Here is a 13,094-nt window from a genome sequence, read left to right as displayed (position 1 = left end):
TGTGTGTGTGTGAGCATATATATTCCATGGAAGCTGACGGACTTGCGGTTCCCTCAGTAGTTCTGTAGCGGCAGTAACTCGATACAGTACACACACATTTTTGTTGCTGATCCAAGCTTCCCTGCCTGCCACGATTTTGGTTCGGTTCAGCTTGTTGTAAAACACCACAGAGGGCCGTTAAAGAGGAGAATGTGTAATTGGCATCTAATGAACACAATGCGCTACGGTATTGAAGGAGACTGTTTAGATTTAAATGGTGCTGATTTCGTGCTGCGGATGTCTTATGTTTTAGCATTTTAATAAGCTCAGAATATATTTCAGCTTCAGAATTAGCATTCCTCAGGGGATCAGAAAAACAGAGCAAAAAAAAAAAAAAAATGTTATTTAAACCCTCTAATTACTACAATCTCCTCCGAAGTCTCTTCCCTTTGAATATTCACTCTCTCTTGATCAGCAAACCAAGACAATCACTCTGGATGAAAAAGCTGTTTTATTTTTGCCAGAACTTGTTTGAAAAAGTTTGATTAACTCACAAACTCGCCCGCTGCTGATTTACAGTCAGATGTGGCACTACAACATATTTCTGCTTTTTTCTGCTTTCCGGTCATTCATAGGAAATCTGTTGAACAAGTTAATATACGATCTCAAGCTAAAATGTTATTATATATGTAGTATATTTAAAATGTAGATGTTTTATAATGTATGGCAATAAAAAGAGGAGAATAGAATTGCATTCAGCTCCACAAAAAGTGCAACGTATACGCTTTATTTCTTACTTAAATGCAATGCAGTTTTATTGCACTTATTTAAGATTCAAGTGTGTTATACAAAGAATGAGCTCGATCCTGTTCTAGCTTCCAAAAATGTCTTCCACATCTCCTGTATCATGCTGAAATATATATCTTATATATATATATATTTTTTTTTTTACACCTATATTTGTCTTCTGTTGCTGCACCAGTTTGCAGCAAATTTAGACAAAGTTGCATTTCTTCATTAGACCATTAGAAAGATCAGTCAACATGTCACAAGCAGGCAAAAATCGGATGTTGAAAACGTTCAACCAGTCCTGTAATCATGGCAGCAATTAGAGGCACCAGTTGCTTCGCTAACACAGCAGCACCAGAAACAAGATTGTATGGTATCATATTTATCATATCATCGGTGCTGAGACAGAATTTGTATCATGGAAATAACAAACTGGGTTATGATTTAGATGGAAATTTTAATTTCTTTTTTCCTGCTTATCTTACAGAGCCACATGGCAAAGAAAATTGTAATCTCTGTGATATAGTTTCTCACTGGATTATTTTGTTTTATGATTATTATGTTTTGAGCTTGCCCTGCGACAGACTGGCGACCTGTCCAGGATGTACCCCGCCTCTTGCCCGGAACGTTAGCTGGAGATAGGCACCAGCACCCCTCCCGACCCCACTGAGGGACAAGGGTGTTCAGAAAATGGATGGATGGATGGATGTTTTGAGCTTTTACAGAGACTCAGCTCTGTGTGTCATGCCGAAAACTGCAAGTCAAGACAAGTTTACTCGTATAGCAGATTTCAACAACATGGCAGCTCAAAGCGCTTTGTTGCTAAAAAAACATAATACAGACACCAGTTTTGGTCGAAACACAAAAACTCTTCACGAGGAAGAAAACTAGCTACATCGTATGTATGGAGAAACCTGATGTTGGGAGAATAATAATAATTAAAATACATTCTATTTGCATAGCGTAGTAAAATCACAAACAAAGCACCAAGTACGTCAGACAAAATCATTAAAGGAGAACACTTAAGTAGCACTTTAAAAGAATAGAATAAGCAAGCTGATTTAAGTTATGTATGTGTAAAAAGAAAAGCTGAAAGGCATGTATCATTTGCCTTTCGCTACAGTCAGATTTATGCACTGCTTTGTGCTGATTTATCACGTCACTTCCCATTGAAATACACAGGGCTGTTCAAGGCTTACTTAAAAAGTTTTTATACTTATAGAAATGAACACGTTAGGTCACAAGCATCTAAAAAATCTTTACATTTTATTCTGTTATTGTCTTTTAGTCAAATCGATGTCAAATTAAGGCCATCCACAGCCAAACAGCCCATTACTTGCTCTTGCATTGTTCATCTGAACAACCATAGTTTTTTTTTTTTTTTTTTTTTTTTTTTTGCCTGTCTATTGGATTCGGGAAAGGTAGGCATTGATAGATTTCAAAGAAGAAAACATTTTACAGAAGACTGTAAAATAGAGCCCTATAACACCATCGAATAATAACCTTTACAGATGTTGCCGCACATGAAGGTTACATGGTTGTGGCTGCATACAATAATCACATCAGAAAAGTATCAGGCATATTGTATGAGTCCCCCTGTCTGTTGTGGCAATCCTTTGACCTGCTATTAATAATAAATCGAGCATTTCCTTCTTTAGGTGTCTCTCTCTGACTTCAGTGGAGGGAGGTTCAGCGGGAGCCAAGGGCGAGTGGCTTGTCATGTCAGGGGTATTAATTTATGATTTCCATCCCAGCTTCTGACCTCATCACCTCCATTAGAATGCAGTCTTTGTAATTTCATGGTTAATATTCAATAGCCACTTGTCCCCTGTGTCTGCTTTGTGCATGTGGAATGTGCAAAGGGAGGAGTGAAGCATTTTTGATTTGTTCAGCTTGTGTATGTGTTTGCGTGTGTGTGTAAAAGGAAATTAGGGTTGACTGCAGAATGGATTTCTGCAAAACAGTTGCAGATGTCCAGAGATGTCCTCGGTGTCACTGCTCCCACTGAGCCGTTTTGAGTTGCCTCTCTGTCTGACCCGACTCATTTGAATCGCCTCCTGAATACACACTCGTCTCTCCTCTCTGCACTCCCCTCACACATGTTAGGAACAGTAGTTGACCCCCCCTCTTATAGGCCCTCGCCTCGGGGCCAAACTCTGTGGCTCTCAGAAGTGAACTCAGCCCACGGCCTGCATGAAACAGAGGGTGGCCAGTGTCTCTCAGCCTGTGGATGACACACAGCAGAGACTTCACACACAGAACCGAGGTGGGGATTTGATGCAATGAGACGTACAGTAACTCCTCACAACAAGAGTAAAAGTCGAGGCTGAAGTGAAGAGAGGCGAGGACTAAACAACAACAACATCACAGACATTGTCGCAAATACAGAGCCTGTCAAATTGTGTAGATATGACACAGATGTGTTTGTTAAAAAACATAATCTTTGCATTTGGGCTTCCCCCCACCCCCAGGATAAATGTAATCAAAGAGAATATGCATCTGTAGTAAAAAGATGAATATGTTTGAAGGCTTTGTGCTTTATGAGAGAACCATGTAAATCTTAAATGCAGTTGAAAATGTTTCAGTCCCAAGTTGAGGCCCCTCTTCTGATATTTTTGCCAAACAGACCAGAAGACAAAAACTCCACCGCTGTGTTTTAATAAAACTTTGTGTGAGAATGGGCACCCAGAATAGACTCCTATATTTATATATATATATATATATATATATATATATATATATATATATATATCTTATATATCTTAAATTGATCAAATGTGAAAAGCCCAATCTTTAATAATTTGAGACAATTTTTTAGTGGACGAAGAAAACCCGTGTTAAGAAATAGTTTTTTTTTTCTTTGCATAAACCCTGAAGAGCCATGGCTAATGACACCAACAATAATTTCTAAAGATGCATGTAAATGGAGGTCAAAATAAATATATAAGAAATGAAGTAAAAGAATTGAAAGACGCATGTAGTTCACATTGTTTATTCAGATTTACACATAGATACCCTAATACAACTTCCAGGACAGTAAACAAAATGTAAACAAAATGACGTTATGATGAATTATACAGTCTAGAAAAAAAAAAAAAAAAAAAAAAAAACCTCAGGTGGGCGAAAAAAACCAAAACAAAAACAAATGTTCAGATTCATTCAGAGCAGAAGCAGCCAGCCCTTTGAGTCCAACTTTTATTGCATAATCACATAATAAACTCACCAAAGACATTTTTAAAGAAAGCACTAATAATACTGAACATGGGCATTACAGAACTAAGCTTGTTCTATTCCAGTTTCTATCTAATAGACTTTATACAGGGAGTGTTATATATTAGGAGGAGGAATCCTTCAGGATAACCTGGATGTCTAGATTGTGTTCTCCATCACTAGACCAAGTAAGAATTGTCTTGCTTATTTTTACACTGTAAAACTCAGTTGTATCACTTGGCAAGTTTTATAAGGCCTTCTTAATAGGTAGTTTGTAGCACCTTATCTACACGTTGGGTGCAACTCCTGCTATACCGTCAACCTAACCAGTAATAGGACTCATAATATGGATATCGCTTACGTACAGTACCTTGCAAAAGTTTTCATACCTGCATTTTTTTCATATTGCCAACACAAATGTCAAGGTATTTTATTAGATTCTGTATGATAGAACAACATGAAATAGAGCAAAATTGAATTCAAATGATCATAATCCAAGGTAAGAATTTTTTTTTTGTTTACCTATTATTTTTGTTTTAATTGTGTTTATTATTTTCTTTAATACTGATATCAGGATGTTAGAATTATGCCTGCTGATATCCTCGGTGCCTAAAACTTAGGTCATCTGTTAGCTGTACATTCATTTCCATAATTGGCTCTGTTTAACTCCTTATTTCTTCTTGTTTGTTTTTGTCGTTTTTGTTTTGCCTCCTGTATTTTCTTATGTTATTCACCCTAAGTTGTAACATTAATTATGGGGTTAGTTGTCCCGGGTTTCCTACTTAATTTGTATTCATACATGACTGCACACACAGCGGAAAGACTTAGCACAATGCTTCCCTGGTCTGGTGACAGAGAACAGTTCCCTATGAGAAGTACCATAATTATAATTTGCTCTTGGAATGGTTTGTAAATATATCTAACATGGCTAACACTTCTGTACATTTCATCTTTTGTAATGATTTGATCTACACAAATCATCCTAAAAAAAATCCCGCTGTTTCCAGGTCACTCCAGGCTATTAAAATGAGTTTCAGGGGACACACATCCAGTTTGATTCGTCATTTCAAGCATTACTTAAACTCCTCGGATTATATGAAAATAAAGCAGCAAATGCATTGCTGCTGTGATGCAATCAAGTTGAATACAACAATAGAGTCTCTTTTATCAGTGTGAGATTTCAGCCCATAAAATAGGGCCTTATCAAACACATTAGTGTCGCACATTAGCCCTTCTATGTACAAGTAATTAAAAACCTGCAGACTAAAGTCCCAAAGGAGCAAAGGCAAAGGATTTCTCAAACAGTATTAAACCAGAGGGGGAAAAAAAAAAAAGATTTCTATCAAGTCTCTTTAAAATGCACAACTGATCTAAGTGCAATCTTAAGAGGTATTGGTTTGAAAAGAAGGTAGGCGCTGCAGCACATGACTGTGCACGGCTTTTATCAAGACTGTACCATTCATGCTGTAAGCGTATGGATCTAACTTAGCATAATTTCATAGGATTTTCAGTGGAGGAATTAAATTAGACGCAGAGCTAAGTCTGCTTTACAGAGAGCCCAGCTAAAAACCGATAACGCAGAAATGTAATTCCCCCCTCCACCCCCTTTACATTAGATGAAAAAATGTAAATATCTTAACTAAAAATCTACCAAACAAGGATTAATTTGGATTTTGGTAAAGGCAAGGAACCTACTTGGAAATTCAGGCTTTAAGTTGATCCAGACCATTTAAGGCCATCACTTTCACATGGCAGAAATGATAGAAAAATTAAATGTATTAGAAAGCAGATGAGCTGGCATCCATTGAAAAAAAAGAAAAAAAAAGTCCTTCGATAAGAAATGTAAAAGTAAACAAAGTTTGAAATGTTAAGTGGGGAGAGATCTTTGCATAAGAATGCTCTCCATTCACAAAAGAATAGACAAACATGTTCATTGCCGATCATATCAACAATTTTTTTCATTGATGTCCATTTATGAAGATTCCCATTTAGTTCCTATATTTAGCCTGATATAGGATGCATCCCCTGTAATTAAGCCAGGTAAGGAAAGCAGCACATTACCATCAGAGATTTGTGTGTCATATTGCAACAAGTAAAGATTTCAGCGTCCAGTTCAACTAGAACAAAAAAAAAAAAAAACCTCAGAGGATGTGACATCTCCCTTTTAACCGGGTTTTCCAGAAAGGCCACAGCAACCAATCAAGACTTTACCCTTGCCAAGGACAGGAGGACCAGCTATGTTTCTACCGAGATCTGAGCGACCAGTTCCCCATTATTCCATTGCTCTTATCTGCAGAAACACTAAAATCCGGTTAAATGGAGCCATTTCCTCATTTGCCTTTAGAGGTCACTTTTCATGCTTGAAGAACTCCAGTAATTCAAACGGCGCTGGGGGTTTCATTGTAATAATAGCTGGTTCAGAGAAGCTACAGAGGCTCGGCCTGCACTCACAGATCAGTGCTGAAATTGTCTCTGCCCTGCCAACTGAGTGAGAACGAATCAATAGCTCAGACAAAGCGAGGAGGCCGTGTGATCAATAAAGGAAATAATTAGGTCACATATTTTTGCTTTATAAACCCTGTAGAACGAGTAGGACAGAGCTAGTTGCGCCCGCTGATAAGATTTTCAATCCCGATGCTCAGGGAACACCGAGCGAGCGTAGCGTCTGATCTTAGTTGCTCCTGGGCCTCGCTATCTATGTCTTGCGTAGCAGACGTCTACTTTGACCCCAAACGGCAGTGGCTGGATGCCTCAGGACGAGAAGCAAAGACTGCAGCATTCCATACAGATCTCTAAACAGTCTGCAGACTCGCAGCAGGCGTCAATGATGCCACAGTCCATGTCACAGGGCAGGTCACAGTCGCCGCACTCCTCCGATGCGCAGCAGCAGCAGAAACACGAGTCGTCGCCCGCGCAGGAGCCACAGGTGGCACAGTCCAGCACAATGTTGCAGAGGGTCAGGAACTCACAGAAGAGGCAGGCCAGGATACAGTGAACACAGCAGTCTGCATAGAAAGGGACAAGATGGATGCCTTTATTGGTCTTTCTGTGTCTTGCATTATGAAATCATTTCATGCTTTAGGCCTATGTGCAAAAATCCTGCTAACATAAGAAAAGTGAAAAAAAAAAATCTCTAACCTAAATACATTTTTATATTAAAACTGATATTTGAATCCTTCCTTAGGGCCTGGTTTCTTTAATCGCTTCCCATAATGTTGCATGTAGTTCTGCAGAACCTACAAAACAAACAAATCACTTTCCCAAAGTTAGATGTTACTTTCCTGAACTTTCCATATACTTTTTAGAAATACTTCCATTTTCCATGCAAAGCGAAAGATACTTGTTGCCTTCCCAAACTTACCAAGTATTTTCCCAGAATTTAAATATTACTTTCTTAAAATTGTTTTCAAACATACTGGTTAAATTGGCCAACCAGACCTTAAGGGATTTTACCTGCATTTCAATTCCAAGAAGTATACAAGAATGCTTAGATATCAGAATGGTCAAATCCACCAAAGTTTAATACTGTGGATGTTACTACAGAGGAGAAAAGGACTGAAATAAATGATGTTAATGTAGCATGAGATCTCAGTACTCCTAAAATTAGCTCTAATGTTTGATTTTGCTGCCTGATTGATTTCTTCTCACTGTCCTCAAACTCTCATTAGCAGCGATCTGCTTCTTAATCTGTTTCTCACCATCCTGTGCGTCTGTGGGAATCTGGGAGCTGTTACTCTTTGAACTGCTCTTGCTCCTCTTACTGCCCTGGGATGTGATGGAGGGGTTTGAGCGCAGTTTCTTGGTGTGTTTGGGTCCTGCAGAAGATGACGATGAGGTGGAGGAGCCTCCTCTCGGCAGCGAGCCCAGCTTGGGATGCCTGTGAGAGCCACCATTTCTGACGGGGTTGGACTGAAGGCCGGGCAGGTGTGCTGTGTGTGTGTGATGTGGACAGTGCGTCGTGTGTTCATGGCTCTTGACTCCGTTGCGTAGCAGGCCGCCGGGCTGCGACCGGCAAGGCTGGGTGTGATGGATGGGCGTGGATCTTGCTGCTGGTTGAGCTGTGGATCAACAAAAACACAGACATTTAGACCAAGAGAGATAATTAAACACTAGTTTGTGTTAGCGGCGTAGTCTTACAACTTTATTTACTCAAAATTCTATAAGTATAAACATATGTAAAAAAAAAAAATTCCCACATTGTGCAATTTTGCAGCTTTCTGCAATGCCGGGACAACTTTAGAATCCCAGATTAATTTAGCACCACCAAGGTGGCAAACATCTCTCAGCAAAAACTAAATCAGCTGTGCTCATGGAAATGATACCTAGGGTAGTCTTCTGCAGATACCGACGTTAATGTCAGTATATTGTGTATAATTACCAAATATACCAACAAAAAAGTACCTGATATGAATCTAAGCATGTCAGTCTTTGCTCAATGCACTGTTCATTCAACCTCCCTGCACCACAGAGTGCTGCTTTTTAAAGGAGCCAGGCAGAAAAGAGAGAAAATAAAGAACATTTGATAATCACTTGGAGACAGTTAACTCACGCAGGCATGCTTTGATTGGCTGCTGGTTGTGGTCATACAACAATCTAGTGTTATTTAAGATTCTTTCATTCAGCGTTTTCTAACTTTGCTCCAGATGTCTGGCACGCTATAGGGCCAGTGTGTGTGTGTGTGTGTGTCTGCGTGTGTGTGTGTGCAGTTGGAAAGCTAGAAGAAGCAACCATTCTTCTCTCTCCAAAGTGTGTCAAAAGTCAGTACCTGGTGCTCTCTAATGCTATGTCTATTTTTGCTCTTTTCTTCTCAGTTATATATTCTTCCTCCTATGTGTGTTCATCTTCCCACCTTTTCTCTTCCTCCTCAGTCTTTTGCACAGTCGTCAAGCATTCCCAGCTCGCCAAGACACAAATTGCAAAACAATGAGAGATGCTGTGAGCATTTTTATTATATTCTTCTTTGTTGTGAAGTATTTCCAGTGGAATTTTGAGCTGTTGAGAAACTCATATTTCATGTTTCTGAGCTTGTGATGTTTGAAATGGTATCTGTATGCACGTGGAGTATAAGGCAGACAAACAGACAGACAGACAGACAGACACACAGACAGACAGACAGACAGACACACAGACAGACAGACAGAGAGAGACGCCGAGTCTGGATTGTCTCCAAACAGAGATTGAGGTTAAACCCACTCACATACAAATATATGCATGCAAGAACACGTGTGAACACACACTGCACATGCACACGCTGAAAGGAAGGGAGGAAAAAAAAAAAAAACACAAGGTCCCTTTGTTTGCAAGAGAGAAAATGAAGAAGAAGGATGGCTCCAGAAAAAGGGAGAAAAACTTGAAGGCTGTTGCTGCTTGTGCATTTTTGGGATCAGGATGATTCATGGGTGTGACTCACAAACACAATGATTCAGCAATGCGAGCCAGTTAAAAATAACAGCAAATAAAAAGCCAAGTGAGTGTGGCATTAACATGATGAGGTCGGGCAACTGCAATGTGTTTCTGATAGCCGAGCGTTTGGCATGAACACGGTGATGAGAGTCAATGAGGGTCTTGCGACTTTCAGGACAACAGCTTTACGCACATGTCTGCAGATATTTTGAGCTACAAAGCGAGTGTGAGTGAGTCACTGTGTTTTAAAGGCAACACTGCCATCTTCACACTCTCCGTCTCCAACTGCTTTTCCTGCTTCTCCGATACCCTGTACTTACACACTTCCCTCCCCGGATCAGAGAATAGCTCTTTCTCTCCTTAGCTGAAATGAGTCATGACTGTCTCTGTCTGTCTTTATCTAATTGTCTCTTCCACAGTTTGTCTGCGTTGGCAGGAGAGCCTAACTGCAGACATGAGCTCTAAACCATGACAATTAGACGAAAAAAAAGTGTTTTCTGCCAGCTATCAATTCTGAACAGATTTTGAATGCCAAGTATAATACTATGTTGTTTTCTCACAATTGTTTCTTAATACAGAAAAATATGTAGACGCAAGATCTTGACAGAATTTGCCTCACAGAAACAAGTTTCCCAACATTTGTGCAACATTTCAAACCCATTTCAAATGTTTCTAAAGTGCCTGTAATTTGTCCCAGATTTCTTACTACTGGATTTTATTGGGCTTCTGTTACAGAGTTTAACTGTTTCACCCAGCACTGATAAGCTCTGGAACAGAGTTAAGAGGGCTGAGCTTTAACTTAGTATTGCTTTGAAAAAACAATTTCTCACACCTTTTGCTGTTATCCAGTGACTTAAGGACAGTGTACATTAGACTTATTTTGTTTTGCCTTACTAATAAGAACAGTATTCAGTTTGAGTCAAAATCCAAAGGAGAGGATACACCTGTAAGTAGCAGATCTGCAGAGACTTTTCAGTCCAAGAAACATGAAAACTGTACAGCTTTGCTGTTAATATTTTTGTCACAACCTTTTTAGAAATGGGACAGATTGTAAATCTCTGACAGGTGAAGAGTAGGCCTGTCATAATAATCAATAAATCAGTTAATTGCATGATAAATTAAAACAAACTCAACTATTTCCATTGGCATAATTTATCGCTTATCTCTGTTTTTTTTCTCTTTCTACCAAAAACTGGAACACAAAAGTCTTCAGTTTGGTGCTTTTGTCTCAACCCTTTTTTTGAAGGACAATTTTGTTTACAAAGACTTCAAAATGTATTTTATTTGTCGTTTTATTTATTTTTCGATATATTTAAAATGTCTTCCAGTTCCAGTGTTAAATGTTCATTAAAATTTAAAGTTTACTAATCTTTTAGAATGTGCTCTTTCACTATTATTTTGTCATTACCATTATATCATTTAAAAGTGGTCTCAAAACAACAATATGATCAATTATTGGAATAACATCTCTCTAAAAAATTATCGTCCAGCAAAATTTGTCATCGTGATAAACCTAATGAAGGGTGAACAACAGGCTTATACTCTCTTAGCAATCTGTTACCTAGCAACAGATGGAATTTATTAAATTATAGTGAATGCACCATATTAAGCACTAACATCGACACTCTTGATACAACTATTATATTTTAGTCATTCTGTCTTCAATAAATGTAATTTAACTCCACTGACAACATAGTCACTTTTGTCATCTTAGCAACTAAGTCTGATATGTAATAATGTAAATATAATAACAGAAATAATAATATATAAAACGTAATTAGGTATGCTCCTCCACAAAAAAAAAAAATGACAGCTGGCTTTTCTACTGTTGATATGTCTGGTAAAAACACAGCTGTGTACTGAACATCTGTCTCGTTTCATCATCTGACAGACATAGTTCAACATTTTTGCGCTTGACACAATAATGTGGTATGTGACATAGAAAACAATCTGAAGCAAATCAGGTTTTTTTTTGTGGTTTTCACTGGGAGGAAAAAAAAAACATCAAAATTAGTCACAGAATAAATAGGTGGCTTCATTCACTTTTTGTTTTATTTGACTCATTTGTTTTAGCTGAGCTTGATAAATGAAGGGGAATTCTGTGCAAATCCCGAAAGAAAAGGCCTTAAATTTGAATGAAAACATATGAAGGAGCAACTTAATGCCCAGGAGCTCTAATGACTAATCAACCAACCACTTCTTCCAAACATGGCCCTGTAGACATTACTGCCTAAAAAGGTAGACTTTCCAGCATGAGTCTGTGTCTTGTTGCTTGGCAGACAACGTGAAAGGAGTTTAAACATGACAAATGGCAAATTCAGAAGAAGAAAGCCAGAGAAAAAGGAGGTGAACTAGTCAGCTTTGCAGAAACGGAAAACGGTGGACAAAAAGTCTCTGTGCTTGATTATAATCAAAAGCAACGTCACAGTCCTGCTAGACATCCTCAAAACAGCAGCTAGCCGAGCGCTCCGCTTTGATGACGAAGATAATAACAAACAGCTCCTCTCAGCGTGTGCCCTGATTTCCTGAAGAATCAAGATACCATAATTTAAGTTCTCACGCTCTGAAAATATGCTGTAAAAAAAAAAAAAAAAAAAAAAACCTCAAACTAAAAATATTTCACCATAAATGCTACTGTAATCCTGTCAGTAATTAATTACGTGTCTCACTGTTTCCAGTCACGGTTGTGAGCAGTTAAAACATCTGTGAACACGAGTATCCTGCTGCGTCGGTGACGTCAAAGACAACACCGTGCTCATGACATCACCTGGCCAAAACGTTTTACTGTGTGTTCAACCCATAATATGGGTTGAACACACAATGTGTAGTAAACCTCTCTACACATTGTTCTCAGGCAGCTTGCCACGCACTCGGAGCCAGACACACGCCATCATCACTAGTTCTGCGCATCCACGGTTTGCATACACCCCCACCAACCCACACACAGGCTTTTGCAGATGTCAGCAGGCTGTGATCTCACAGCGAAGCCTGAGTCACAGTTTTTTATTGTTTTTTTTTTTTTTTTGCTTTTTTATAACATCCACACACTCATTGCAAAGCCAAAATATTGTACAAACATTATTGATTTATTGCTTGAAAATGACACAGTCCACATTTAACGTGCTCTCGTAGAACACACAAGTCACAGTGCACAGACAAAACAAAGAAAAAATAACAGGGATGTCGAGGAGACAGATGTGCACTTTTGCTGTCTGTGGAAGTACACAGCTGGTGGCGACAAACTTGAAAGTGGAACTGGAATTGCTGTGAAGACACGGAGGTGGGCTAAATACAAGTCACGCTTGCATAACTTACCTTCCACTTCAAAATGATCAAGTTTCTTCCGAAAAGAGTTTAAAAGGATGAAGCCCCACCCACCAGATGAGCAAGGAAGTTTGGAAGAGCTCCTGGTTGGTGGCGTGTCTCCGAGCCTCGCTCCCGCTCCACTGATGTTCTTTTTTGTTTGCTAACCTCCCTCTTGTGTTGTTAGGTCTGGGGATCATTGGCCGAGGTTTTCCAGTTTTTGGTTGTAGGGTGAGTGATCCGGCGAGGGGAGCGGCCCGAATCCGACGGTCAACTGCTGGCTGGTTCGTGAATGCTCCCACTCTTTTGTTTATTTTGCCACGATTCCCCAGTACCTCTATGTCATTTGTCATTTTATTTTGAAACTTGGTGCCCTTGGTGTAATCACAGCAACACTTTTTAAAAGGCAA

At 39.1% G+C, this 13,094-nt stretch overlaps 1 protein-coding gene across 3 annotated transcripts in view; it reads right to left on the bottom strand.

Moving 5' to 3' along the window:
- Positions 1-3,744: 3,744 nt before the first annotated feature.
- mdfi (MyoD family inhibitor) overlaps positions 3,745-13,094 on the bottom strand; it is a 30,686-nt gene continuing 21,336 nt past the window's right edge. For all 3 annotated transcript variants that reach the window (XM_015050304.1, XM_015050311.1, XM_015050319.1), the window contains exons 4-5: positions 7,677-8,036; positions 3,745-6,983 (exon numbers count right to left, since the gene is read on the bottom strand). In XM_015050304.1, coding sequence (XP_014905790.1) covers positions 6,730-6,983; positions 7,677-8,036 — 614 coding nt within the window. In that variant the 3' untranslated portion in view covers positions 3,745-6,729. The remainder of the gene's footprint in view (positions 6,984-7,676; positions 8,037-13,094) is intronic.

This window comes from Poecilia latipinna, unplaced genomic scaffold (assembly GCF_001443285.1).
Source record: "Poecilia latipinna isolate Pla-1442-1.1 unplaced genomic scaffold, P_latipinna-1.0 Scaffold48, whole genome shotgun sequence".
NCBI classification, from domain to species: Eukaryota; Metazoa; Chordata; class Actinopteri; order Cyprinodontiformes; family Poeciliidae; genus Poecilia; species Poecilia latipinna.
The sequence above is the reverse complement of the archived record's forward strand: the minus strand, read 5'-3'. Positions and strand labels throughout refer to the sequence as shown.